At 39.7% G+C, this 27494-nt stretch overlaps 1 protein-coding gene and 1 pseudogene across 2 annotated transcripts in view; both read right to left on the reverse strand.

Annotated features, from left to right (window-relative positions):
- On the reverse strand, nucleotides 1-1358 carry LOC116761316 (annotated as a pseudogene).
- A 12293-nt stretch (nucleotides 1359-13651) lies between these two features.
- PTGER3 (prostaglandin E receptor 3) overlaps nucleotides 13652-27494 on the reverse strand; it is a 76049-nt gene continuing 62206 nt past the window's right edge. For both annotated transcript variants that reach the window (XM_032652051.1, XM_032652042.1), the window contains 2 exons: nucleotides 17023-17114; nucleotides 13652-14526 (listed from right to left, as the gene is read on the reverse strand). In XM_032652051.1, the coding sequence (XP_032507942.1) occupies nucleotides 14523-14526; nucleotides 17023-17114 (96 nt within the window). In that variant the 3' untranslated portion in view covers nucleotides 13652-14522. The remainder of the gene's footprint in view (nucleotides 14527-17022; nucleotides 17115-27494) is intronic.

Below are 27494 nucleotides of genomic sequence, written 5' to 3' on the forward strand. Positions count from 1 at the left end.
TTTTTTTTTCATCTCCAAAAAAGTTTATTAGCATGATTAAAAACATTTTCTTGAATAATGATAGAATTTCTAAACATGAAAGAGTATCAGTGGCTATATCCTATAACCAATATTTGCAACTGGATGGACAGCTTTATTGCCAGTCTTCATTTTATTAAAAACAATCCATATTTATTGGTTCCATGTGAAGTCATGACTATTACTTTGTCTGAGAATGAGTCCCTACTGCAATTAAGTATAAAAATTATCTTCCATAATCAGAGTGTGACCTGCATTACTGAGTAAAGAGTTTATAAATATCCTCAAAGAGTTGGGTTTTTGTTTTTTAAAAACATTCCTTTTACACACTACAAAGAAATAATTAGTATTTTGGCTTTTAAAATTCCTACATGATATTTAGAATGGCAGTCCCCAAAGGTCCTCCCTTCACATAATTCAGAACACAGACCCTCTTCCGGAGCATACATTCTTGGGGTGGACTCTGAAGACTTCAACCTCCACATGTTTATACTGGTTTGAGAACAAAGACAACATCATCCAGAATGTAGTAGTCATTATACATGTCACCTTCACACAGGTATGGCAGTCTAGTGAAAGCTTCGATAATAAAACCAGCTTTTCTGAAAACTTCAGGCAGACTATTCACTTGTTCTTCCCAGTTCTGTCCCTTGATTTCCAAAATTTCTGATGGTTTATCTCACTTGCCACCGTTTTCCACATAGGGATGAAAAGGTAAGACCAGAGCAAGGATGACCCTGCCTCTAGTTGGCTCCAAGACACTTCTGATATCTTTTAACAAAGTCAGGGGCTGATCACAGCAGTCCAGCAAATTCAAGCAGCTGATGACATCATACTGGAACCCTGTATTCTTCCATTCATTTATACCAAGTACTCTGTATTTCTTCTTCTGAAGCTGCCATATCATAGTTTCAGACAGCTCAGTGGCGTAAATTTCTTCAAAATCAGGGCTCATTGTTTTTGTGACTTCTCCATCTCCAGCACCTAAATCAAGAAGTCTATGCGTTTTCCAGTCTGGATTAATTTTAAGCAGTCTCTGAAACTGATCTGGTGAAAAGACAAACATTGAGCCTCTTACTAGCAACCCACTGATAGATGTTCTAGACATAAACAGGCTAAAAACAGATGACACAAAAGAGTGATATAATTGGATAAATACCCAGCCCAGTTTCTCAGTGCTGTTGTTTAAGAAGATCTGTGTTCCTTGATCAAGGTAACTCTGAACAAAGACAGCCTGGAGTGATTCACATAATTTCTCTCTGTTGCTCTCATACTACTGGTGGTTCTCCTTCCTGCCGCTCGCGGCGGCCGCCGGCCGGCCCGCCGGGGCCGCTCGTCATGTTCACGTCAGGGAGCGGGTGAGCGGGCTCCGCAGGGTCCACATCCTTTGCGCCAGCCACACGGACGCCAGGCTCAGACACAGCCAGCCCGCGAGCAGCCTCATCGGGGGCCGCGGCCACTTGCTCGGATCACCGCCGGCGCCGGGGCAAGGAGGACGACGCGCCAACGCCTCCAGCCGCCGCCGCCGCCCAGGATCGAGCCATCGCGCCCAACTCGCCCATCCAGCCCCTTCAGGGACGAGGCCCGAATATCTATTTCTATTCTTTACCAGAAGAAGCAGGAGCCTCTCCCACCAACACCACAACAATCAGAAAGTAGTTATGGAGCACTTATTACTAAATCATACTTTGTCTGGTCTTATAACAAATTTACATCCCTTTGTTTTAATCCTGAATTTCTATTGGTAGTCTCTGTTTGGTTTAACCCTGTATTTTACATGGCATTGTGGTTTTTTAGTGTATAATCTCTTCTTCCCTTCCTGTGCCATAGTATTTTAGTGCTTATTACTTAAGTTCTCATGTTTTCTATGTATACCTGCAATTTTATTCTTTATTATTTTCTCTAAGTAATTCTGAATAAGTCCTTCTTGTCTATTTCCAAAGCATTTAAAAAGATTTCATATTTCAATTATAAGTTAAATACACTGATAAAAAAACATGATCAGCAACCACTAACTTTCTTTAAGAAAACAGCTAATGACTCTTATTCATTTACTATGGCTCTGGTATACTTATTTCAAAAAGGAAAACACTATACTTTGCTCAAAAAAGTAATAAAATGAAAATTTTCTACTGCCCTCATATGTGCAAATTATGTTCATTTTATTCCACAGCCTATATATCTTCAGCAATACCTTCATTTACTTCTAAGTGTAGTAAAATTCAGCTCATATACCAATGTAAGAAATAACTTAGCTAACCAAAAGACAAGTTAGTTTTATATGTAGTTTCTATCTCACTTATTTTTTTTCTAACAGCAATCACCCCATATTCAACAAATATTTGCAGTTGTTTTCTTCAAGAAGTCTAAAGAAGACTTTCTGCACCACTCAGATTTAAAGACTGACCAAAGCAGCACATCAAAGAGGAAAAGTAAATAAAGAATCAACTGTCAACTAAATGCTGCCTTTCCCCATATTGTGCATACCTAGTGTCTTAGTCATCACTCATGTAGATTGCAGTCTGGTCACTTAGATTTGCCATCAAGTTTTTATTGAGCAATTTCTATGTGCTTACCACAGTGCTAGGCTCTGTAGGTACAAAAGCAGAGGTCCTGCTTACAAGGGGCTTACAATATGGTTGAGTATTAAAAAAAAAAAAAAAACTACAAAAGCTCTTAAAAATGCATATTGTACAAATTATTTTTATATAAAAAAACATTTCAGATAATGACAATAAAATAAAGTCTTAGAACATGAATAAAGAGAGAAACATTTTAATCCATGGGGTAAGCCTAGACATATTTTGAATTAAAATATTTAGTAAAAGCCTGGATTAATGAAACACATAAGTACAAATATTTTTTAAGACAGCTGTTAAACATTTAAGTATTCATAGTAATTAATTAAAAGCATATCAAGCAAGGTATATTTTATTCAGATCCTTAAGGTATCTGAATAATTACAATTATCTTAACAATAGACTTCTTTTAAATGTGCTTCCAACTACTGAAGATGTTGAAAAAAAATTTTGTTCTCTTAAGTAGCTTATATGGTTTCCTTATAACCTAGTTTTCATTATTTATTTAATTTTTAAAAGTCGTTCTTGTAGACACTAAAAATGTAGACCAATTCAACACTGTCTGAATTTTCATATATTTCGTGGACCAAGGTCCCCTTATAAGATACATATACACATTTACATACAAAAGATAATGACTTTAACTCCTCCTTCCTTGGGAGAATTTGGATAGATATAACTTCTGATGGAAGCTCAGTCTTCTAACTCTAATATTCCCTGTTTCCTTTCCTTGCCCTGGCTCTGAGATCTCAGCATGGCTTGGCATGCCTCTTCACATTACCCTGTCCCAACCTCGTTTGGGAACAGCATAGCTGGATTTTTTTTTGCTTTTGCTTATTTTGTTTCACACTGGGTTGCAGTGGTACTGAATGAAATCACTGGCTCTGCAATAGAATGTTGGTAGAAGTAGGCAGGAGTTTATTTCTTCCAATGCAAAAGTCATAGGTCTATATGTAGTCAGGAACCAGGTCTATACAGCCCATTTTTTGTGGTGTCAAATACTGTACTAGAGCTATGAGACCCATGAAGAAAATATAAGAAATGTGTCTGTCAACCATGAAATAGAATTTTGTCAAGGGAAAAAAGATAGGCATAATGAAAATATTTAAGGAATAATACAGTAATTATCGAAATGAGCACTATATAACTTCAGAGCTGGGGAGAGAGGTAAGCAGATAACAAAGACATAGTAGTCCTCTCTTATTTTCAGGGAATACATTCCAAGACCCTAGTGGATGACTGAAACCACAGATAGTACTGCATCCTATATATAGTATGTTTTTTCCTATACATAAGTACCTCTTTTAAAGTTTAATTTATAAATTAGGTACAGTAAGAGATTAACGATAATAACCAATCGTTATTGTACTAGCTTTTTTTCCTTCTTCACAATTTCAAGAACAGAAGAGTTCTTCTTATGTAGATTTTAGCAACCTCAGCATATATTTTTTTTCTTTCCTTATTAAATTGAGAACTTTCACTTAAAGGAAGCACTTTACACTTAAAGAAGCACTTTACAATTTCTCTTTGGCATATCCGAATGGCCAAGCATCACTACTCTTGGGCTTTGGGGCTTTTATTATTATTGTTATTATTATTTTTGGCCACATCTCACAGCTTGGGGGATCTTAGATACCCGACCAGGGATTGAACCCCAGGCTGGTGGCAGAAAGCGCGGAGTCCTAACCACTGGAGCACCAGGGAATTCCCTGGGGCCATTATTAAGTAAAAAGCATATTAAGTGCTTGAACCCAGGCACTGCAAAACCTCAACAGTGGATCTGATAACTGAGTGGGCTACCATGTGACTAATGAGTGGGATACAGGGGACAAAGTGATGATTCACATCCCAGGTAAGACAGAGCGGAACCCTAGGAGATTTCATCACGCCTACTCAGAATGACATGCAATTTAACACTTACGAATTGTTTTTTTCTGGAATTTTCCACTTAATATTTTCAGGTTGCGCTTGACCACTGGTAACTGAAATCACAGATAAGGAGGAGCTTCTGTACTTAAATTGTCCAAGGCCTAAGGACAAAGTGAGATTCTAACATGTGGGAGATGAGTAGGTTTTGTGTGGGCAAAAATAACCATGAGGTATTAGAATCAAGAAGAATAGCATCCAGGGATCTGTTGTTATATAACGTTGATTCTGTCCATGACATTTCAACCTACAGTCAGGAAGCCAGTTTATAGTTGAAAGTGAGAACTCATATTATACAGTTGGAGGTAAGTCTAGATAAAGAATTAATCACAGTCAATTACTAAGTTACTTATTGATTACCTATTATGTTACACTCATTTTACGTACCTTTTCACAATAACCCCACAGGTAAGTATTATTGTCTTTAGTTTACAGTTTAATTCATTGAGACTCAATGAAATTAATTAACTTTCTCAAGTTCACAGAGCTAATGAGTGGCACAGCCAGATTTAAATCCAAGTTTGATTCCAAAGCCCATGCTTTTATTACTAGATCACATTGTCTTATAAATGGAATATCATTGTAATAAGTCTCACATCCCACTGTGCTGTAGGGAGAACAGTAAACCTGGAATCAAAAAACTTAAACTTGGATCTGAATTCCTACTTATGTTAGCTAAGTGACATTGGGCAAGCCCTCTGTAAACCTTATCCTCTTTTGTAAAAATAAAATAGTAAATAGATGACAGCTAGACAACCACATAGCTGGATGATGGACAGATAGGTAACAGGAGTATGGATATTCCTATTGATGGTCTGCAAATTCTACTTGCTCAATAAAATATGTTGAATTTAAACCTGAATAAAGGGATTGTGTACAGTATCAATTTCGTGCCAGTTACATGGTGCTTGCATTTCAATACATATTTAATGAAAATAATTGTAGTTTGAAGCTACTTCACACTGGTTCAACTAACCAGAAGGAATGATTCAGCTATTTTGGTTTCATCTCATTGACAGAAATGACAATAGAGTCACAGTATAGGCTCCTATTGCAAAACTACTGATACCATATTATCATCTCTTTCTAAGATATCCTCGTAGGTGACAGCATGGCCCTTAGGTGCCTAAAGAAGGGACACTCAATAAATATGTGTTGAATTAAGTGAATGGGGTGAGGGAAAAGAAGGAGGAAAGGAGTGGGAAAGAAAGATAAGAGAAAGAAATGTTGGTTGAATTTATGAGCAGCTAAGTGTACATTAGCTGAGAGATAGTAGATGACTCAAAGTATTTTTTTTTTTTAATTAAACATCTTTATTGGGGTATAATTGCTTTACAATGGTGTGTTAGTTTCTGCTTTATAACAAAGTGAATCAGCTATACATATACATATGTTCCCATATGTCTTCCCTCTTGGGTCTCCCTCCCTCCCACTCTCCCCATCCCACCCTTCCAGGCTGTCACAAAGCACCGAGCTAATATCCCTGTGCCTTGCGGCTGCTTCCCCCCAGCTATCTACCTTACTACGTTTGTTAGTGTGTATATGTCCATGACTCTCTCTCGCCCTGTCAAAACTCACCCCTCCCCCTCCCCATACCCTCAAGTCCGTTCTCCAGTAGGTCTGCGTATTTATTCCTATCTTACCCCTAGGTTCTTCATGACATTTTTTTCCCTTAAATTCCATATATATGTGTTAGCATACGGTATTTGTCTTTTTCTTTCTGACTTACTTCACTCTGTATGACAGACTCTAGGTCTATCCATCTCATTACAAATAGCTCAATTTCATTTCTTTTTAAGGCTGAGTAATATTCCATTGTGTATATGTGCCACATCTTCTTTATCCATTCATCCGATGATGGGCGCTTAGGTTGTTTCCATGTCCTGGCTATTGTAAATAGAGCTGCAATGAACATTTTGGTACATGACTCTTTTTGAATTTTGGTTTTCTCAGGGTATATGCCAAGTAGTGGGATTGCTGGGTCATATGGTAATTCTATTTGTAGTTTTTTAAGGAACCTCCATACTGTTCTCCACAGTGGCTGAACCAATTCACATTCCCACCAGCAGTGCAAGAGTGTCCCCTTTTCTCCACACCCTCTCCAGCATTTATTGTTTCTAGATTTTTTGATGATGGCCATTCTGACTGGTGTGAGATGATATCTCATTGTAGTTTTGATTTGCATTTCTCTAATGATTAATGATGTTGAGCATTCTTTCATGTGTTTGTTGGCATTCTGTATGTCTTCTTTGGAGAAATGTCTATTTAGGTCTTCTGCCCATTTTTGGATGGGGTTGTTTGTTTTTTTGTTATTGAGCTGCATGAGCTGCTTGTAAATTTTGGAGATTAATCCTTTGTCAGTTGCTTCATTTGCAAATGTTTTCTCCCATTCTGAGGGTTGTCTTTTGGTCTTGGTTATGGTTTCCTTTGCTGTGCAAAAGCTTTGAAGTTTCATTAGGTCCCATTTGTTTATTTTTGTTTTTATTTCCATTACTCTAGGAGGTGGGTCAGAAAGGATCTTGCTGTGATTTATGTCATAGAGTGTTCTTCCTATGTTGTCTTCTAAGAGTTTGATAGTTTCTGGCCTTACATTTAGGTCTTTAATCCATTTTGAGCTTATTTTTGTGTATGGTGTTAGGGAGTGATCTAACCTCATACTTTTACATGTACCTGTCCAGTTTTCCCAGCACCATTTATTGAAGAGGCTGTCCTTTCTCCACTGTACATTCCTGCCTCCTTTATCAAAGATAAGGTGTCCATATGTGCGTGGGTTTATCTCTGGGCTTTCTATCCTGTTCCACTAATCTATCTTTCTGTTTTTGTGCCAGTACCATACTGTCTTGATTACTGTTGCTTTGTAATATAGTCTGAAGTCAGGGAGCCTTATTCCTCCAGCTCCTTTTTTCGTTCTCAAGATTGCTTTGGCTATTCGGGGTCTTTTGTGTTTCCATACAAATTGCGAAATTTTTTGTTCTAGTTCTGTGAAAAATGCCAGTGGTAGTTTGATAGGGATTGCATTGAATCTGTAGATTGCTTTGGGTAGTAGAGTCATTTTCACAATGTTGATTCTTCCCATCCAAGAACATGGTATATCTCTCCATCTATTTGTATCATCTTTAATTTCTTTCATCAGTGTCTTATAATTTTCTGCATACAGGTCTTTCGTATCCTTAGGTAGGTTTATTCCTAGATATTTTATTCTTTTTGTTGCAATGGTAAATGGGAGTGTTTTCTTGATTTCACTTTCAGATTTTTCATCATTAGTATATAGGAATGCCAGAGATTTCTGTGCATTAATTTTGTATCCTGCTACTTTACCAAATTCATTGATTAGCTCTAGTAGTTTTCTGGTAGCATCTTTAGGATTCTCTATGTATAGTATCATGTCATCTGCAAACAGTGACAGCTTTACTTCTTCTTTTCCGATTTGGATTCCTTTTATTTCCTTTTCTTCTCTGATTGCTGTGGCTAAAACTTCCAAAACTATGTTGAATAAGAGTGGTGAGAGTGGGCAACCTTGTCTTGTTCCTGATCTTAGTGGAAATGCTTTCAGTTTTTCACCATTGAGGATGATGTTTGCTGTGGGCTTGTCATATATGGCTTTTATTATGTTTAGGAAAGTTCCCTCTATGCCTACTTTCTGGAGGGTTTTTATCATAAATGGGTGTTGAATTTTGTCGAAAGCTTTCTCTGCATCTATTGAGATGATCATATGGTTTTTCTCCTTCAATTTGTTCATATGGTTTATCACATTGATAGATTTGCGTATATTGAAGAATCCTTGCATTCCTGGAATAAACCCCACTTGATCATGGTGTATGATCCTTTTAATGTGCTGTTGGATTCTGTTTGCTAGTATTTTGTTGAGGATTTTTGCATCTATGTTCATCAGTGATATTGGCCTGTAGTTTTCTTTCTTTGTGACATCCTTGTCTGGTTTTGGTATCAAGGTGATGGTGGCTTCGTAGAAGGAATTTGGGAGTGTTCCTCCCTCTGCTATATTTTGGAAGAGTTTGAGAAGGATAGGTGTTAGCTCTTCTCTAAACGTTTGATAGAATTCACCTGTGAAGCCATCTGGTCCTGGGCTTTTGTTTGTTGGAAGGTTTTTAATCACAGTTTCAATTTCAGTGCTTGTGATTGGTCTGTTCATATTTTCTATTTCTTCCTGATTCAGTCTTGGCAGGTTGTGCATTTCTAAGAATTTGTCCATTTCTTCCAGATTGTCCATTTTATTGGCATAGAGTTGCTTGTAGTAATCTCTCATGATTTTTTTTATTTCTGCAGTGTCAGTTGTTACTTCTCCTTTTTCATTTCTAATTCTATTGATTTGAGTCTTCTCCCTTTTTTTCTTGATGAGTCTGGCTAGTGGTTTATCTATTTTGTTTATCTTCTCAAAGAACCAGCTTTTAGTTTTATTGATCTTTGCTATTGTTTCCTTCATTTCTTTTTCATTTATTTCTGATCTGATTTTTATGATTTCTTTCCTTCTGCTAGCTTTGGGGTTTTTTTGTTCTTCTTTCTCTAATTGCTTGAGGTGCAAGGTTAGGCTGTTTATTCGAGATGTTTCCTGCTTCTTAAGGTGGGCTTGTATTGCTATAAACTTCCCCCTTAGAACTGCTTTTGCTGCATCCCATAGGTTTTGGGTCGTTGTGTCTCCATTGTCATTTGTTTCTAGGTATTTTTTTATTTCCTCTTTGATTTCTTCAGTGATCACTTCATTATTAAGTAGTGTATTGTTTAGCCTCCATGTGTTTGTATTTTTTACAGATCTTTTCCTGTAATTGATATCTAGTCTCATGGCGTTGTGGTCGGAAAAGATACTTGATACAATTTCAGTTTTCTTAAATTTACCAAGGCTTGATTTGTGACCCAAGATATGATCTATCCTGGAGAATGTTCCATGAGCACTTGAGAAAAATGTGTATTCTGTTGTTTTTGGATGGAGTGTCCTATAAATATCAATTAAGTCCATCTTGTTTAATGTATCATTTAAAGCTTGTGTTTCCTTATTTATTTTCATTTTGGATGATCTGTCCATGGGTGAAAGTGGGGTGTTAAAGTCCCCTACTATGAATGTGTTACTGTTGATCTCCCCTTTTATGGTTGTTAGTATTTGCCTTATGTATTGAGGTGCTCCTATGTTGGGTGCATAAATATTTACAATTGTTATATCTTCTTCTTGGATCGATCCCTTGATCATTATGTAGTGTCCTTCTTTGTCCCTTTTAATAGTCCTTATTTTAAAGTCTATTTTGTCTGATATGAGAATTGCTACTCCAGCTTTCTTTTGGTTTCCATTTGCATGGAATATCTTTTTCCATCCCCTTACTTTCAGTCTGTATGTGTCTCTAGTTCTGAAGTGGGTCTCTTGTAGATAGCATATATAAGGGTCTTGTTTTTGTATCCATTCAGCCAATCTGTGTCTTTTGGTGGGAGCATTTAGTCCATTTACATTTAAGGTAATTATCGATATGTATGTTCCTATTTCCATTTTATATATTGTTTTGGGTTCGCTACTATAGGTCATTTCCTTCTCTTGTGTTTCGTGTCTAGAGAAGTTCCTTTAGCATTTGTTGTAAAGCTGGTTTGGTGGTGCTGAACTCTCTCAGCTTTTGCTTGTCTGTAAAGGTTTTAATTTCTCCATCAAATGTGAATGAGATCCTTGCTGGGTAGAGTAGTCTTGGGTGCAGGCTATTCTCCTTCAGCACTTTCAGTATGTCCTGCCACTCCCTTCTGGCTTGTAGGGTTTCTGCTGAGAGATCAGCTGTTAACCTTATGGGGATTCCCTTGTGTGTTATTTGTTGTTTTTCCCTTGCTGCTTTTAATATGCTTTCTTTGTATTTAATTTTTGACAGTTTGATTAATATGTGTCTTGGCGTGTTTCTCCTTGTATTTATCCTGTATGGGACCCTCTGTGCTTCCTGGACTTGATTAACTATTTCCTTTCCCATATTAGGGAAGTTTTCAACTATAATCTCTTCAAATATTTTCTCAGTCCCTTTCTTTCTTTCTTCTTCTTCTGGAACCCCTATAATTCGAATGTTGGTGCGTTTCATGTTGTCCCAGAGGTCTCTGAGACTGTCCTCAGTTCTTTTCATTCTTTTTTCTTTATTCTGCTCTGCAGTAGTTATTTCCACTACTTTATCTTCCAGGTCACTTATCCGTTCTTCTGCCTCAGTTATTCTGCTATTGATCCTATCTAGAGTGATTTTAATTTCATTTATTGCATTGTTCATCGTTGCTTGTTTCATCTTTAGTTCTTGTAGGTCCTTGTTAACTGTTTCTTGCATTTTGTCCATTCTACTTCCAAGATTTCGGATCATCCTTACTATCATTATTCTGAATTCTTTTTCAGGTAGATTGCCTATTTCCTCTTCATTTGTTAGGTCTGGTGGGTTTTTATCTTGCTCCTTCATCTGCTGTGTGTTTTTCTGTCTTCTCATTTTGCTTATCTTACTGTGTTTGGGGTCTCCTTTTTGCAGGCTGCAGGTTCGTAGTTCCCGTTGTTTTTGATGTCTGTCTCCAGTGGCTAAGGTTGTTTCAGTGGGTTGTGTAGGCTTCCTGGTGGAGGGGACTAGTGCCTGTGTTGTGCTGGATGAGGCTGGATCTTGTCTCTCTAGTGGGCAGGGTCACGTCTGGTGGTGTGTTTTGGGGTGTCTGTGGCCTTATTATGATTTTAGGCAGCCTCTCTGCTAATGGGTGGGGTTGTGTTCCTGTTTTGCTAGTTGTTTGGCATAGGTTGTCCAGCACTGTGGCTTGCTGGTCGTTGAGTGAAGCTGGGTGCTGGTGTTAAGATGGAGGTCTCTGGGATATTTCCACCGTTTAATATTATGTGGAGCTGGGAGGTCTCTTGTTGACCAGTGTCTTGAAGTTGGCTCTCCTACCTCAGAGGCAGAGCCTTGACTCCTGGCTGGAGCACCAAGAGCCTTTCATCCACACAGCTCAGAATAAAAGGGAGAAAAAGTAGGGAGAATTAGTAGAAGTATGAGTAAAGAAAGAAGGAAAGGAGGAAAGGAAGGAAGGAAGAAAGAAGCAAAGAAGGAAAGGAGGGAGGGAGGGAGGGAGGGAGGAAGGAAGGAAGGAGGGAAAGAAGGAAAAAAGACAGAAAGAAAGATGATACAGTAAAAATAAAATAAAGTATAATATAGTTATTGAATTAAAAAATATTTAGAAAAAAATAAAAAAGGGACGGATAGAACCTTAGGACAAATGTTGGAAGCAAAGCTATACAGAGAAAATCTTACACAGAAGCATACACATACACCTTCACAAAAAGAGGTAAAGGGGGAAAAATCATAAATCCTGCTCCCTGAGACCACCTCCTCAATTTGGGGTGATTCGTTGTCTAAAGGAGGGAAGGAAGGAAGGAAAGAAAGAAAGAACGAAGGTAAAGTATAATAAAGTTATTACAATTAAACTTAATTATTAAGAAAAAGAATTTTAAAAAAAAAGTCATGGACGGATAGAGCCCTAGGACAAATGGTGGAAGCAAGAGTATACAGACAGGATCTCACACAGAAGCATACACGTACACATTCACAAAAAGAGGAAAAGGGAAAAAATCATAGATCTCGCTCCTAAATTCCACCTCTTCAATTTGGGATCATTCCTTGTCTATTCAGGTATTCCACAGATGCAGGGTATATCAAGTTGATTGTGGAGCTTTAATCCGCTGCTTCTGTGGCTGCTGGGAGAGATTTCCCTTTCTCTTCTTTGTTCTCACAGCTCACAGGAGCTCAGCTTTGGATTTGGCCCTGCCTCTGCGTGTAGGTCGCTGGAGGGCGTCTGTTTTTTCGCTCAGACAGGACGGGGTTAAAGGAGCCGCTGATTCGGGGCCTCCGGCTCACTCAGGCCGGGGGTTGGGGGATGGGGGTAGGAGGGGCACTACGTGCGGGGCGGGCCTGCGGCTGCAGAGGCAGCGTGACGTTGCGGCAGAGGCCGGCGTGACGTTGCACCAGCCTGAGACCCGCCGTGCGTACTCCCGGGGAAGTTGTCCCTGGATCCCGGGAACCTGGCAGTGGCGGGCTGCACAGGCTCCGCGGAAGAGGGGTGTGGAGAGTGACCTGTGCTCGCACACAGGCCCCTTGGTGGCAGCAGCAGCAGCCTTAGCGTCTCCCGCCCGTCTCTGGGGTCCGCGGTTTTAGCCGCGGTTCGCGCCCGTCTCTGGGGTTCGCGCTTTTAGCCGCGGCTCGCGCCCGTCTCTGGAGTTCCTTTAAGCAGCGCTCTTAAACCCCTCTCCTCGCGCACCAGGAAACAAAGAGGGAAGAAAAAGTCTCTTGCCTCTTCGGCCGGTGCAGGCTTTTCCCCGAACTCCCTCCCGGCTAGTCGTGGTGCACTAACCCCTTCAGGCTATGTTCAAGCCGCCAACCCCAGTCCTCTCCCTGAGCTCCGTCCAAAACCAAAACCCGAGCCTCAGCTCGCAGCCCCGCCCGCCCCGGCGGGTGAGCAGACAAGCCACTCGGGCTGGTGAGTGCCGGTCAGCACCGATCGTCTGTGCAGGAATCTCCCCGCTTTGCCCTCCGCACCCGTCGCTGTGCACTACTCCGCGGTCCCGAAACTCCCCCCTCTGCCTCCCGCAGTCTCCGCCCGCGGAGGGGCTTCCTAGTGTGTGGAAACTTTTCCTCCTTCACAGCTCCCTCCCACTGGTGCAGGTGCCGTCCTTATTCTTTTGTCTCTGTTTTTTCTTTTGCCCTACCCAGTTACGTGGGGAGTTTCTTGCCTTTTGGGAGGTCTGAGGTCTTCTGCCAGCCTTCAGTAGGAGTTCTGTAGGAGTTGTTCCACGTGTGGATGTATTTCTGGTGTATCCGTGGGGAGGAAGGCGATCTCCGCGTCTTACTCTTCCGCCATCTTCAAGGTCAAAGTATTTTTTTAAAGTTAACAGAATTTCTTATTTCAGACAAACTAGACCCTTTTATTTCATAAAAAAGTAACACAACTTGGGCTTCCCTGGTGGCGCAGTGGTTGAGAGTCCGCCTGCCGATGCAGGGAACACGGGTTCGTGCCCCGGTCTGGGAAGATCCCACATGCCGCAGAGCGGCTGGGCCCGTGAGCCATGGCTGCTGAGCCTGTGCTCCGCAGCGGGAGAGGCCTGCGTACCGCGAAAAAAAAAAAAAAGTAACAAAACTTGATAGTTGATAACTATGTCATTTATTAATTTTGTCTTTTGTATGTCACCCAAGAAGAAATTGTAAGAAATGCTGAATTGATACTGGTGGATCAGAGGCTGCACCTGGATTTTTTAATGCTCCAACTCAACAGTTCACCCCTTAGCTTCATTATTTTCTATGACATTTCAAGACAGCTCTTCATTGCATCACACATTTCAGTCTTCAAAGACAGAGAAATAACAATTATGCTGATTCCTGAATTACTAAATGACATATAACCAGAATACAGACTTAAGAACTTTTAGTTCCCAGCTTAGCCCAGAAGAACACATCTCCAAAACATTAATCACACATTTTGCATAAATATCTTTGGTCATGGTACCCTCCTGCCTTCATTTGGCATCCTTTTCTATCTCGTGAAGCTTATGTCTTATTAATTGAATTCTTGCTCTCAGTAAGTTGACTTTTCACTGACAAAATCTTTTACTGATTTTACAAACTCATATTGTAAAATCAAAACTACCATAAAATGTAAAGATATCCACATCAGTTGAGATTCACATAAGGGTTTGAAGTTGGGGTAAAACTCATGAAGGATGGGGTTTTCTTTTTCTCATTTTTTCGTCAGTCACCACCTGTGCAATTGTACCCAGCTTCTTAAATATATACTCAAAATCCAGTCCCAGAAACCAATTTTTAATACTCAAAGACACATATTACAGTAATAAATTTGGTCTCAGTGGGTATTACTGACAAGAAAAAACATTAAAATTTTTTAAAAGATGAAAAAGAAGAAAAAATCAAAATATAAAATTCTCCTTCTCAAGTAGGAAGAAATACACAAACTCAGGGAAGCAGGAATTACAATAAAAAGTCCAACTCCGTTCTTTCATTATCTGTTAGAATAAAGAGAAAAAGATATAGTAAGCATGGATAGGAATACTTTTGTTTTTTTATGGTGTGAGGACTAAGATGTAAGTGTGAAATATAATGTCTTAGACATCAAAACATTCTTGTTTGAAGTAATTACATCTGTGTTTTGTAAATAAAAGCAATTTAAATAATTCTGGATTTGGGATCATGTAAGCCTCTGGCTCATTTAATTACACTAAGTGTATGCTTTCATTCTGAGCAATTTTTCTGGTTTCCAAGATTGTAATCCAGAAGAATAATCAAATTATAAAACTATATCAATTGTATAAACATTGAATGGTCAAATAATCTTGCCTTAAAAACAAGCCCTAATCAGTATATAACCGCACTCTAAAAACATCAGGAAGAGTACTGATTAAAAGAGCCATGAAATACAATTTTTCTCCTATCAAACCAACAAAGTATTGTGTGTGTGTTTTAAGATAACATACAGTGCTGGTTAGAATAAAGCAAAGTAGAAACTCTCACACATTGCTGAAGAAATTTTAAATCTCTAGTAATTCTTTTTGAAAGCAGTCAGACTATAGGCATCTTTCAAGAATATTAAAATTTTATATATTATTTATTCCTTAAAGTATACTTTTGGTAAAAACAATCACAATTTTTTTTTTTAATTCTGCATTTCAGTCTTTGGGTAATAGATACAACTCTATTCATCATGGTGCCAAATTTGAACACACATAATGATTAAGTAAACTATAGTATATTCTTTTAATAGGCTATTACGTAAATATTAAAGTTAGTTTAAAAATAATTTGTAAATAATCTGAGGAATGCTTATTTTATGTTAAATGAAGTAAAAAAACAAGACACAATAATGAGTATATATTATCATAAGTATGTAAAACTAAATCAAGGAAAGTGTAGGGGAAAATGAAGAGAGAAATACACTAAAATGATGGTGAGTTTTTCTTGAGTAGTGGAAGTAAAGTTTAGTAAGTTGCCTTTCTTTCTAATTTTCTTTATTTTCCAAAGTTCCTATAGAGAGCTTGGCTTATTTATATAATGATAGGAAGTACGATAAGATTTACTTTAAAAAATTAAAGGTGGGATTAGCATGAACCTACCAATAATGAGATGGGAGATGGGTATCTCCCTTCTTTTGGTTTCCAAGGGATCTGTGTTCATAGCAAAACAGTGCCTGTAATATGAATATTACAGGCAGATATCCAGGGGAAGGATATAAGATCATAAAAGTGAGTTGAGTAAAAACTTTATTGGCCTTGTGATTTTTGAGGTATGTTCCAGAAGCAACCAGCTTATTCTTATCCTTTGGGCATTGTTACACAGTATTTATTGAAAAACACATTTAGATCTTGCCCTGAAGAACAGAAGTGATTACCTCTCAGTTACTGCCACTATGGGAGAACAAATGGTCAAAGAAATTGAGCTGCTTGAATGTCCACATCTGTCATAACAACTTATATTGAGTAGAGGAGCTATTGTACCCAGCTGTACCCAGGGAATGAAATAAAACGAACATGCTGACTTTCCATTAAAAATGAAGGGTTCAATTTATTTGAAAAGACATGTGCTATCTTTGAAAATAAATTAAAACTTTTTACATGCTCTCATTAAAACAAAAAAGATCACACAATGCGATGACACACAGAAGACTATTCATTCAGTTAACCCTACAGTCAGTAACAAGAATATTGAAAGAAAATGTTTGAGGGAGGAAATTAATGCTCGAAATTTAGTCTGACCAAATGTGCATCACATTTGGCATTATGTTCTGCTTTCTGCAATGTTCATTCATTGAAATATATGTTTTATACAAAACAGATATAATCGAAAGAGCAAGTAAGAGTGTGCTAAACATATGGTGAACATGCTGAGTTCTGGTGCCTAAGCAAAACAGGGGTCACTTAGCTTTAAAATACTCCTGGAAGGATGAGATTAACATGTACACAATACTACGTACAAAATAGATAACCAATAAGGATCTACTGTATAGCACAGGGAACTATACTCAGTATTTTTTAATAACCTATAAGGGAAAAGAATTTTAAAAAGAATATATATATTATATATATATTATATATACATATTATATATTATATATATATATGTATAACTGAATTTCTGTGCTGTAGACCTGAAAATAACATGACATTGTAAATCACCTATACTTCAATTTTCAAAAAAATTAAGAAATATTCCTGGAGACTGTTCCTACTATGAAAAGTGATGTGCAGGCTCTTTCACTACATGAGAGTTGGTCAGTTCCAAGAGCAGCCTGGAGCCAGTCTCAGAAAGCTTAATTGGAGGAAATGTAAGTGAAGTTGTAAAAAACAACAGTAGCTCCTCTGGGGAATCTAGTCCTCCTTAATCAGATGTGTGTGCTTAGCTTGCATTTTAATTCTTAGAGGTATTCTGCCTTTGTAACATGAACTCGGATCAGAACAGAGAGATCAGGGAGGACTAAGCTGTAGATCCAGACCGCTTCTACATCTCACCTTTCCAAGTGGTCACTCCACATCAGGGTTGAGGAGCACTGGTGGGGTAAAGAGGTGGAGCTGGATGCATAGTTGTTTGTGTGGTGCCTGATCTGTGAACAGACAGAGGGTTTCAGTGGACGAATTATTGATTATGACTCCTTTCATCAGATGACACTTCCCTGAACATTTAAAAAAAAAACAGCAGAGCCCCAATCCATACATCAATGCCCACCGGTTATGACCGAGTAAAACAAAGATGTTTTAGATATTATCTCCCCGAGACTGTCTCATTCCTGCCTCTGTGCTTTGACCCACACTCTATTTCTTCCCACACTGACACACCAGACATTACTTGAGAGCAGAAATCGGCTCTAATGTGACTTCGGGAACCTGAGAGCATTTATCACAGCATTTGTTAAATGCCGAATGAAAGCTCACGGACTTCAAATGATCTTTATAGGTAAATCTAATTCTACCACTCTCCAGCTTTCAGTGGCTTACTGTTGCTCTTAGGGTACAGATCAAAATTCATAACATTATCTGCTTGATCTAGCCTCCGGCTGCAACTCCAGCTTTGTTTTGAACCTTTTGCTACCATGTGCTCAGGCCACTCTAGCCATCCAGGAACATCACAAACAGGGTCATCCTCCTGCCTACCTCAGGGCCTTTGCACTTGAAGCTTCCCCTACCCAGAGTGCTCTCCCATTCCCTCATCACCTGGCTGACTACTACTTGTCCTTCAGGTCTTAACTTGGAAAATCACTTCCTCAGAGAACACCCCGTTGACCAGGACTGGTCTCCCACTGTGTGACCCACTATTTTCTTTTCAAGAATTCATTGTAGTTTGTAACGACTAGTTACTTATGTGATTATTTGTTTAACACGAGTTATTATCTCTAGGCTACAAGCTTCCTGAGAGCAGAAACCATGCCTGGTTTAGCTTATCACTGCATCTCCAACAGCTACCACAGTGCCTAGCACATAGGTGACGGTCTGTAAATATTTGTGGTCTGAATGAACAATGCTGCATAATTTGTCCTGAGGCCCATCCCTCAACAGCATTCTACAAATAATCGCTTAAATTCATTCGTTGCAATAAAATATTGAAATATACACATTTTGACAAAGTTGAAATACATAAAAAGAAAATATACCTGAAAAATGTTTCCTTTTTATACATTTCTTAGTAATTCTCTTACAACAACTAGCAAAATGAAATGAAATTCTTATAAGAAATTGTTACAAGAAAGAACAAAAAGAAATTGAATTCAACGTATCCTTAGTCAGTCTTTTTTATCAGATTGCTAGAGTCCTTTTTTTCTCAAGAGTATAGTTAAGCTCATCTTAAATAGCATGTCCAACCCAGGTGGCGTGACATTATATAAAATGTCCAGACAACATGTGGTTCTCCAGTTCTTGACTGTGTTAAACAAATAGACAATTTTTTATTTTAGGAAGGCAGTGTTACTTGAAGGACAATAAAATGACATGTCTTCATTGCAACAAAAAAATATAATTTGGCCAATATCTATTTCAGAGCAAACACAAGATGTTTAGGGACACTTTTTATAGAAACATTGTGGATCTGGAAGAATGGTCAGAGTTGAGGTCAAAATAGAAAAGAAAAACAAAACAGACTTTCCCCTTCATTCTCTAAGACTTTCAGAATCGCCTGTGTGCCTATGTATGAGAAGACCCTTCATATGTTAAAGAGCAATCTGGTTAGGTTGGGTCCCTTCACTAGAGGACCGCTAAGTTTCTCTTCCTGCTGTCATGCTGCTTAGGTTCTCATTTAGAGGACTGCTTTAACTAAGTAAATACACTTGGGATTGCATTATTTGTTGGCCCAACTTTAAGAGCAAATATAACAGTAGGCATTTGGGTATCATATGCCTGTCCAATGTCAAGTAGCAGGAAAAGAAGGAATTAAAGAGAAATGAGGCGCTGCAAGGTAATAGGTGAAGAGCTGTGAGTTCTGAAGCATGGTATGGTGCCCTGTTCCACTCCCTAATCCACTCCCCTGGTAGAACCCATCTCCCTTATGGACATTCTCCGTGATTCACTCTGTCATTCACATTACAAAATTTTGCTTCACGGTCACACCTAATTCTGCAGCTTACTCTGCCCCTGCATTTCATGCCAATTTTCTCTCCTGTGTGTCTGTTTTATTTCACTCCTTCTCTCCAGTCTTCACGTCATTGTTCAGGTTCTCACCCTCATTCTTCTTGTCCAGTGTATCAATCTGAACTATATGAAATTCACATTATTGTTGGATCAAAAATGGTTGTATATTGGAAATTATACCTGATTTAACTTAATAACAGCCTTCTAACTAACTAGTGTTTCTGACCGGAGTCTTTCTTTTCTCTAACACATCCTTTGTATTGTTTCCAAGGCAAACCTTGGCAAATCCTAAACATCTTTGAAGGTTCCCCACTGCTACAGGATAAAGTTCTGAAGTACCTAAGGTGTACCACTGAGTGGTTCCAACCTCCACTTCTGGGTTTATCTCCTGCTTCTCCTCTTCGTGTGACCCTTGATTCAATCCTGTAAACTACTCACACTTGCAGAAACCTGCCAATGCTCTTTTACACCTAATTACTCTGGAGTTTGCTATTCCCTTTCTAAAATGCCTCTCTCTACTTTTGTCCAGAATCAATTGTACTTTTCCTCCAAGATCCAGTCTTTTGTTTTCTTGGAAACAACATGGCATTGTATACATTATTCAAGATGTAATTATCTCATTATATTGTACTGAATTGGCCAAAACGTTCGTTTGGGTTTTTCCTTAACATCTTACAGAAAATTTTGGCAAACCCGATGCTTATGAGTGTGTCGGTTTCTCACTTTCTGATTCATAGCAGGAGCCCAATAAATGTTCGTGAGTAAAACAGCATTCTAAGAAATGATTGGCTCTCCTCAGTGGTCAACATTATGAGGCCAAGGGCTAAGCAAATCTTTTGGCACACATAAGAAACTACTAGGTAGAAATCACCTTGTCAGGCATGATGATATGTTCATATTTTAAGTTTCTTTTGACTCTAGAAATGTGTAGTCTCTGTATGTCCCATATAATACTTGAGAATATCCATGGTTACATTTCACCTAACTATATATCACTCTAATTCACTGGACTGGGATGAAAGCACTTAGACACTCAGTGCACTTTTTTGAATGAATCAATGAATAATAAGTAAGGACTGTCTTGTGCTGAGCATTCCCAGAAGCAGAGCCTGAGCCAAGGGCTTGTATGCAAGTGACTTATTAAGGATGTACTCCCAGGAGAAACAGTAAGGGAGTGGGAAAGTAGGACAGAGAAGGAGAAGAAGCCACGATGTGGTGAGATTTTAGGTAATTCCAGTCTCAGTCTGAAGCTTTGGGAAACTGGAGTGTAAACTACACTTCAGCGTTTATCCCATCTCTAGACAAAGGGTCTGGGCTTTCCTACTCCCATACCTATAAGTCATTGCTACTTTGGGGAGGAGTAAAACTCATAGGTTATGCTGGTTCTGCCTGTGGGTGAGCCTCTGAAGGTACTGGTGTGAACAGTTAACAGCAAAACAAGCAGAGGCTGGGGTTGGGTATAGAACTGGTGTATGGGATCCGACAGGTTCTGCATAGGGATCCAGTCATGTGGGATACACTCCAAGCAAATATTTGGCAAGTTAAGTTTAGCTGGTAGTGGAGGAGACTGTCCATGTGTGTAGACTGGGGAGCTCTGTTCAGCGGGGTGTCCTGTTGAAAATAATCTTCTTCACTCCTGCTACTGATGCCTGGACTCCCTTTAGCTAGGGATAAAACTTCTTAATCTATATTGAGAAGCAATACTTAAAAGGGAATTACCTTGGGTGGAAGGAAGAAAAGGTAGAAATATTTATGTCAGGCAATGCCAAACTCTTTTACGTTTAATCCATTTAATGCTTTACCCCTTTAAGACACTGAATTTCATCCACATCAAAGTATGAGTCTTTCCTGAGAGCGTATGATTTACAGGCGTTAATGGGCCTCTCTTAGACATCTTAGTTCTTACCACCATGAAGATACTGTCCAGCTCAAAATAAGTCCTCTTCCTCTTGTTTTAGCTAAGCTTATAGCTTTGTGTCTTCTTCCCAAATTACCAAATATGTATAATACCCAAGCTGCTAGCATAGCTGGTCCTCTCTCTGGATATGAGAACCCAAAAATTTTCAGTTAAAGCAGCTTTATTTACTCAGCCTTATTACAGGATATTTTTAAAGCTTCCTGTTAAGATAGAAAAGACTATCTGTGTGTGTGTGTGTGTGTGTGTGTGTGTGTGTGTGTGTGTGTGTGTGTGATCTTCACTTTGAATTTGGCTCTTGGACCAAATTATTTTCCCGTGGCAATTGCGATAAAAAGATTGATGTATGAGTGGCCACTCCAGTCACCTGAACACAACCCAGTTGTTGGGTCTGCTGCCATGGCTTGTGGGTGGACCCTGGCTGTTAGTGGTTTGGCTGAGGATGCCGTATGCCTGTGCTCCTGGAGCCACCCTGCCTCTGTCTAGTGAACCCTGCATTAGTCTGTCTGTGAGGTTCCTTTCAGAATGACCCAGCTGCACCACAGAATTCAGACTACTCTTCAGCCTGTTGCTAAAGTTCTCTCTGTTTACTTCGCATCATCTCACTAATTTCTCCCCATCCACTGTTTGATCCTGAACAGCTGAGGTGTATGGTCTGATCTATTGTCTTCAGAATTTCAATGCCAGATGTGTAATATATTATAAAGGCTAGCTGAATTCCTGAGGAACACAGAGAAAACTATTTGATGATTACTTACCTTCCATCATCTCTAACTACCTGTGTCCTTGTTATAGATCACCCTGAACCTATAGCTAACCCTCCCTCTTCCAACTTTCTGTTCACTGGCTCTATTCCACTGCCTTCAAAAGTCATAGGCTTCCCTTATCTTGGGAAATAAAATACACACAAACACCTGTTCTTGAATGCTTGTCCCTTCCCCTTTCTGTAAGTGTGGTCCAATCTCTCGCTCCCTTTACCACCAGCTTCTCTACATGATATATCCACTACTCTTATTTCCTCTCCCTTCAACTCCCTCCTAAAAGACAGCCCCAAATTATAAAGTTCTTTCCCTTTGTCGGACACTGTTCTAAACATTTGACAAGTGTTTATTCTTTGAAGTTTGCACTACTATCTTCTCTCCAGGAAACTGAGGAAAAGAAGGTAAAATAACTTGTCCAGGATCACCCACAGGTAAGTGGCAGAGCTTGGATTCAAAGGCAGACAGTCTGGTTCCAGAATACATGCTAACTACGTTCTACATTTCCTCTATAATTGGATTTCATCCCAGTGACAGTAAAACTAGTCTCTTGGAAACTTTGGAATTTACTATCATCTCTGGTATTGTAGTACTTGAGCTAGATACAGCTATGCTGCATACTAAGATCTAATATTTACAAGATTGTCCTCTTTTTATACAAGTATAATGAAACTTCATTAATTTGGAATGAACAAATCGTTCTGATGAGGGCTGAACTAAATGTTGTATTTTCATGATGTATAAAAAGGGGTTAATTGGGGACTTTCCTGGTGGCGCAGTGGTTAAGAATCTGCCTGCCAATGCAGGGGACACGGGTTCGAGTCCTGGTCCGGGAAGATCTCACATGCTGCAGAGCAACTAAGCCCGTGAGCCGCAACTGCTGAGCCCATATGCCACAACTACCGAAGCCCGTGCGCCTAGAGCCCGTGCTCCACAACAAGAGAAGCCCACGCACTGCAACAAAGAGTAGCCCCCGCTCACCGCAACTAGAGAAAGCCTGCATTCAGCGATGAAGACCCAACGCAGCCAAAAATAAATAAATAAAATAAATAATTTTTTTTTAAAAGGGGTTAATCGATCAAAGAAATAAGTAAAGCATGTAAGTCAGTAGGGGCAGAATTTGACCTACTCCAGGAGAAAAAATATAGATAATTTTAGAATACTGAAGTGCAAATATGTGACAAAGTTATTTTTTATAACTAAAAAATAGAGCTAGCTAGCTTGCAGCAAAGTCTTGCCTGGAATTCAGCCTCCTTATTTCTGTTCCATCATAAGGACCCATAATCAATCTATAGATTTGATTCACTTGTAAACACCCCCAGAGGATAACAGTTATTCAGCAAACACTTGTTTCATAAAAAAAGAAAGAGGTGGATAACTGAGCAGTGTGAAAAACTAAAATGTGACCTGGCCAATTATATTAGTCAGTGAACCCCACAAGGACAGAGATTTTTATCTGTTTTTGTTCACTGATGCACCCTCAGTGACTAGACCAGAGCCTGCCACAATGCAGCTTAATTACTGTTTAATGTTTAAATGGTTTCTATGTGTTTTTACATAGAGTGCCTGCAAGTGGGTGGATATTGTTTCCATTTTATAGATGAAAAAAATAAATAAAACTCAACAAAGTTAAGTAACTTGCTCAAGTCTAGACCTAGATCCAGGACTAGAAACTAGGCCTTTTGCTCCTAGTTCATTACCTAACAGTAAAAACATTGCTTTCTGATTTTTAAAAAATCAGTTAATTGTTCTGTATAAGGGATAAAGATAGATATGGAAGCTTCAGCAACATTCTAAGGAAATGCGTACTGCTTTATCTACCGTCATTATGCACTTGTTGGTCTCGGAGTGAGGCATCGCTTCTACTCTGGGTCCTCCTATTCCACACTAGCAAGAAGAAGAAACAGGGCTTCCCTGGTGGCACAGTGGTTGAGGGTCCGCCTGCCGATGCAGGGGACACGGGTTCGTGCCCTGGTCTGGGAAGATCCCACATGCCGCGGAATGGCTGGGCCCGTGAGCCATGGCTGATGAGCCTGTGCGTCCTGAGCCTGTGCTCCACAGCGGGAGAGGACACAACAGTGAAAGGCCGGCATACCACACACACACACACACACAAAAACACAACAAGAAGAAACAGTTTTGCTTCTTACTCTTCAAAGCTTTCCTTCCCTTCATCTTTCTCTTCTCAGAGAAATGAAAGAGGTAGGTGCAGCGCCTTTTTTCTACTGATGGTCCTCATGCTCTCCCTGAGACTGAGCAGCTAAGGCTACATACAGGCTCTAATGTCTGACAATCTCCTCCTCAGTAGAACTTCAGCTTCAGGTTTTTACAGCCTTACAGTCCAAAAATATTACGCTGAAACTCGGCTATGTGACCTCCAATATTTCTGTTTTAACCTAGTCTTCTAAAGACGTTCTGCCTTTTTCTCCTTCTAAAACATTAAAATGTGTTCTAAAGAGAATAGACCTTAAATGTAATTCACACTGGTTTCCTCACAATAGTACAGATTGTAGAAACCCTAAGAATTCAGAGAAAGGGAAATAAAAGTGGCTTTTGTTTTGGGGGTTGAGGTTTCATCAAGAGGTATAAAGTGTGAAAAGAATTGGTAGGGAGGAGGGGGAAAGCTTGAACAAAGACACATGCTTGAATGTACAAGATTCAGAAAAGCACAAGTGGGCTTCCCTGGTGGCGCAGTGGTTAAGAATCGGCCTGCCAATGCAGGGGACACGGGCTCAAGCCCTGGTCCGGGAAGATCCCACATGCCGTGGAGCAACTAAGCCCATGAGCCACAACTACTGTGCCTGCGCTCTAGAGCCCGCGTGCCACAACTCCTGAAGCCCGCGCGCCTAGAGCCCGTGCTCCGCAACAAGAGAAGCCACCACAGTGAGAAGCCTGCGCACCGCAACGAAGAGTAGCCCCCGCTCGCCGCAACTAGAGAAAGCCCGCATGCAGCAACGAAGACCCAATGCAGCCAAAGTTAAATAAATAAGTAAATTAGAAAGAAAGAAAGAAAAGCACAAGAGCAGCTGGCAGTAATGGGCACTTCACTTTGGGACTAAGATTGGGTAAAGCTGGGCAGCAGCTGAGGAGGCAGAACGGCTTCCCACCTCAGAGAAGTCTAAGACTTTGACACAATTTGAGGGATTACAGACTGGTAACTGGTAGCCAGAAGCAAGAAGGAAGGCTAAATGTTAAAAATCCCATTCTGTATTACTCAGCCATAAAAAGGAACGAAATTGGCTCATTTGTAGAGACGTGGATGGATCTAGAGACTGTCATACAGAATGAAGTAAGTCAGAAAGAGAAAAACAAATATCATATATTAACGCATATATGTGGAACCTAGAAAAATGGTACAGATGAACTGGTTTACAGGGCAGAAATTGAGACACAGATGTAGAGAACAAACGTATGGACTCCAAGGAGGGAAAGTGGCCAGGGGGGATGGTAGTGGTGTGATGAACTGGGAGATTGGGATTGACATATATACATTAATATGTATGAAATGGATAACTAATGAGAACCTGCTGTATAAAAAAATAAAGTAAAATTCAAAAAAAAAAAAAAAATCCCATTCTGGGAGGAGCATCCCAGACTCTACAGGGAGCAATGGTTGCTCTAGCCGCTGGCTCCCAGGGAATACTATCCACCCCTCTGCCACACCTGTTACAGTGCCTGCAACATCTGCTCTCACATCTGGCTTCTCAGGAGACTCCAAGAAGCTGGAATATCAACACTGAGGTTGTACCTCACCCCCGACATTTTCTTTATTTCATGCTACAAAGTAAGCGGGGGGAAAGTTTTCCCTTCAGAAATCTGGCTTACATTATATAAATGAAATATGAGAGTTTCTCAATACCCTGAAATCTAGCCAGCCTTTTGTGGGTAATATCCAGAGGCGGGGAAATTTTGACTGAATACTACTTCTCTGTAAGAAGAATATAATAGTTTCTTCCACAGCATTTGATAAAATCTTTGGATACTATACTTCCCAAGAGCCAATTTAGTCATTTTTCCATTGCTAAGAAAATTTAAATCTCTTTTCCAACTAGATTATTTTTCATTAGGAGGGCACTTATAACGCATTTTACTTGAATATTTATTTCAAAATTCCAATTCCAATTTATCACCAAGTCCAAGTGATTCTTGTATTTTTTTTTTAATGTATCTGGGAAATCCTTTCTTCCCTAACCATTCTGCATCTTTCTTAGTTCCTCCTTTATTACCCACCCACAGTGTCACTGCAACCTTCTTTAGTCCCCTAAGTGATTTCTCTGCCTCTAGTGTCTGCTATAACCCAACCCTCATAAAATCCCACATTCAGCCTACGGCATCGAAAAAAAATGGATTCTAAAACATACCTGGTTAGAATCCTGGTTCCAATAGTTATTAGCTGTGTGACCTTGAGGAAGTTAGTTGAATTTGCATGGCATCAGTTTCCTCCTCAGTTAAATGGGAACAGCAGTAGTTCTACCCCATAATATCATCAGTAGGATTAAAAGGGAGAATGTATAGGAAGTGCTTAAAACAGAAATTGACACGGAGTAAGCTCTCAGGAAGTATTAGCTATTTCAGCTACATTGGACATGTCATTCGTTATACCACCTGCACCTACAGACCCTTATAGGGGAAGTTCCTCTGCTCACAGCCCCACTGAAGGGGTATCCACATCCACAGGCTACCATATTTTGTACAAGGATTCTGCATATCCCAGGAATACCCAGTTGGACAAGGTATACAAACCTAAGACATAGCCTTGCCAGTCAAGGAACAATGAGCTGACAAGGCAGATATTTCCTCTTGAGAATCTGAATTTGGAAATGTTGAAAAAATAAGGAAGTTAGCAGCAGGACCAGTGCCATGAGGAAGCAGATATTGTAAGTAAAGAAAAATTATAAAGTTAAGAAATTATATTGACAGTGAAGAGAAAGACTTGGCAGTTGGTAATGGAAACACGATCAAACAAGTAGAAAATAGCTAGGTCCAATGATGGCGGAGGATTAGCAAGGAACTCATTTATTCCAACAGTTGATTCTCTGGGTCCTCCAACTCCAGCCTACATACTCCAGGCCATGATATTCCATTATAATAAACTTCCCTTGCTTGAGCTAACCTGAGTGGTGCTCCATTTCTTACATCGCAAAGAGACTAAATAACAACATTGGCCATTGCAGGCACCTTAGTTTATGAGTTGGTAATTGGATCCCTACTTTAGCAATTCTTACTGCCCATCAATCGACTCACTGCCCTCCAATTCACCCTGTACACTATCCCTACAATTCTCCTCAACCTGAATGTGCTCCCATTCTTTTTTTTTTTTTTTTTTTTTAATTTCTATTTATTTATTTTTGGCTGCGTTGGGTCTTTTTTTTTTTTTTTTTGTGGTACGCGGACCTCTCACTGTTGTGGCCTCTCCCGTTGCGGAGCACAGGCTCCGGACGCACAGGCGCAGCGGTCATGGCTCACGGGCCCAGCCGCTCCGCGGCATGTGGGATCTTCCCGGACCGGGGCACGAACCCGTGTCCCCTGCATCGGCAGGCAGACTCTCAACCACTGTGCCACAGTGGTGTTAGTTTCTGCTTTATAACAAAGTGAATCAGATATACGTATACATATATCCCCATATCTCCTCCCTCTTGCATCTCCCTCCCACCCTCCCTATCCCACCCCTCTAGGTGGTCACAAAGCACGGA

Source organism: Phocoena sinus, chromosome 1 (assembly GCF_008692025.1).
Source record: "Phocoena sinus isolate mPhoSin1 chromosome 1, mPhoSin1.pri, whole genome shotgun sequence".
Classification (NCBI taxonomy): Eukaryota; Metazoa; Chordata; class Mammalia; order Artiodactyla; family Phocoenidae; genus Phocoena; species Phocoena sinus.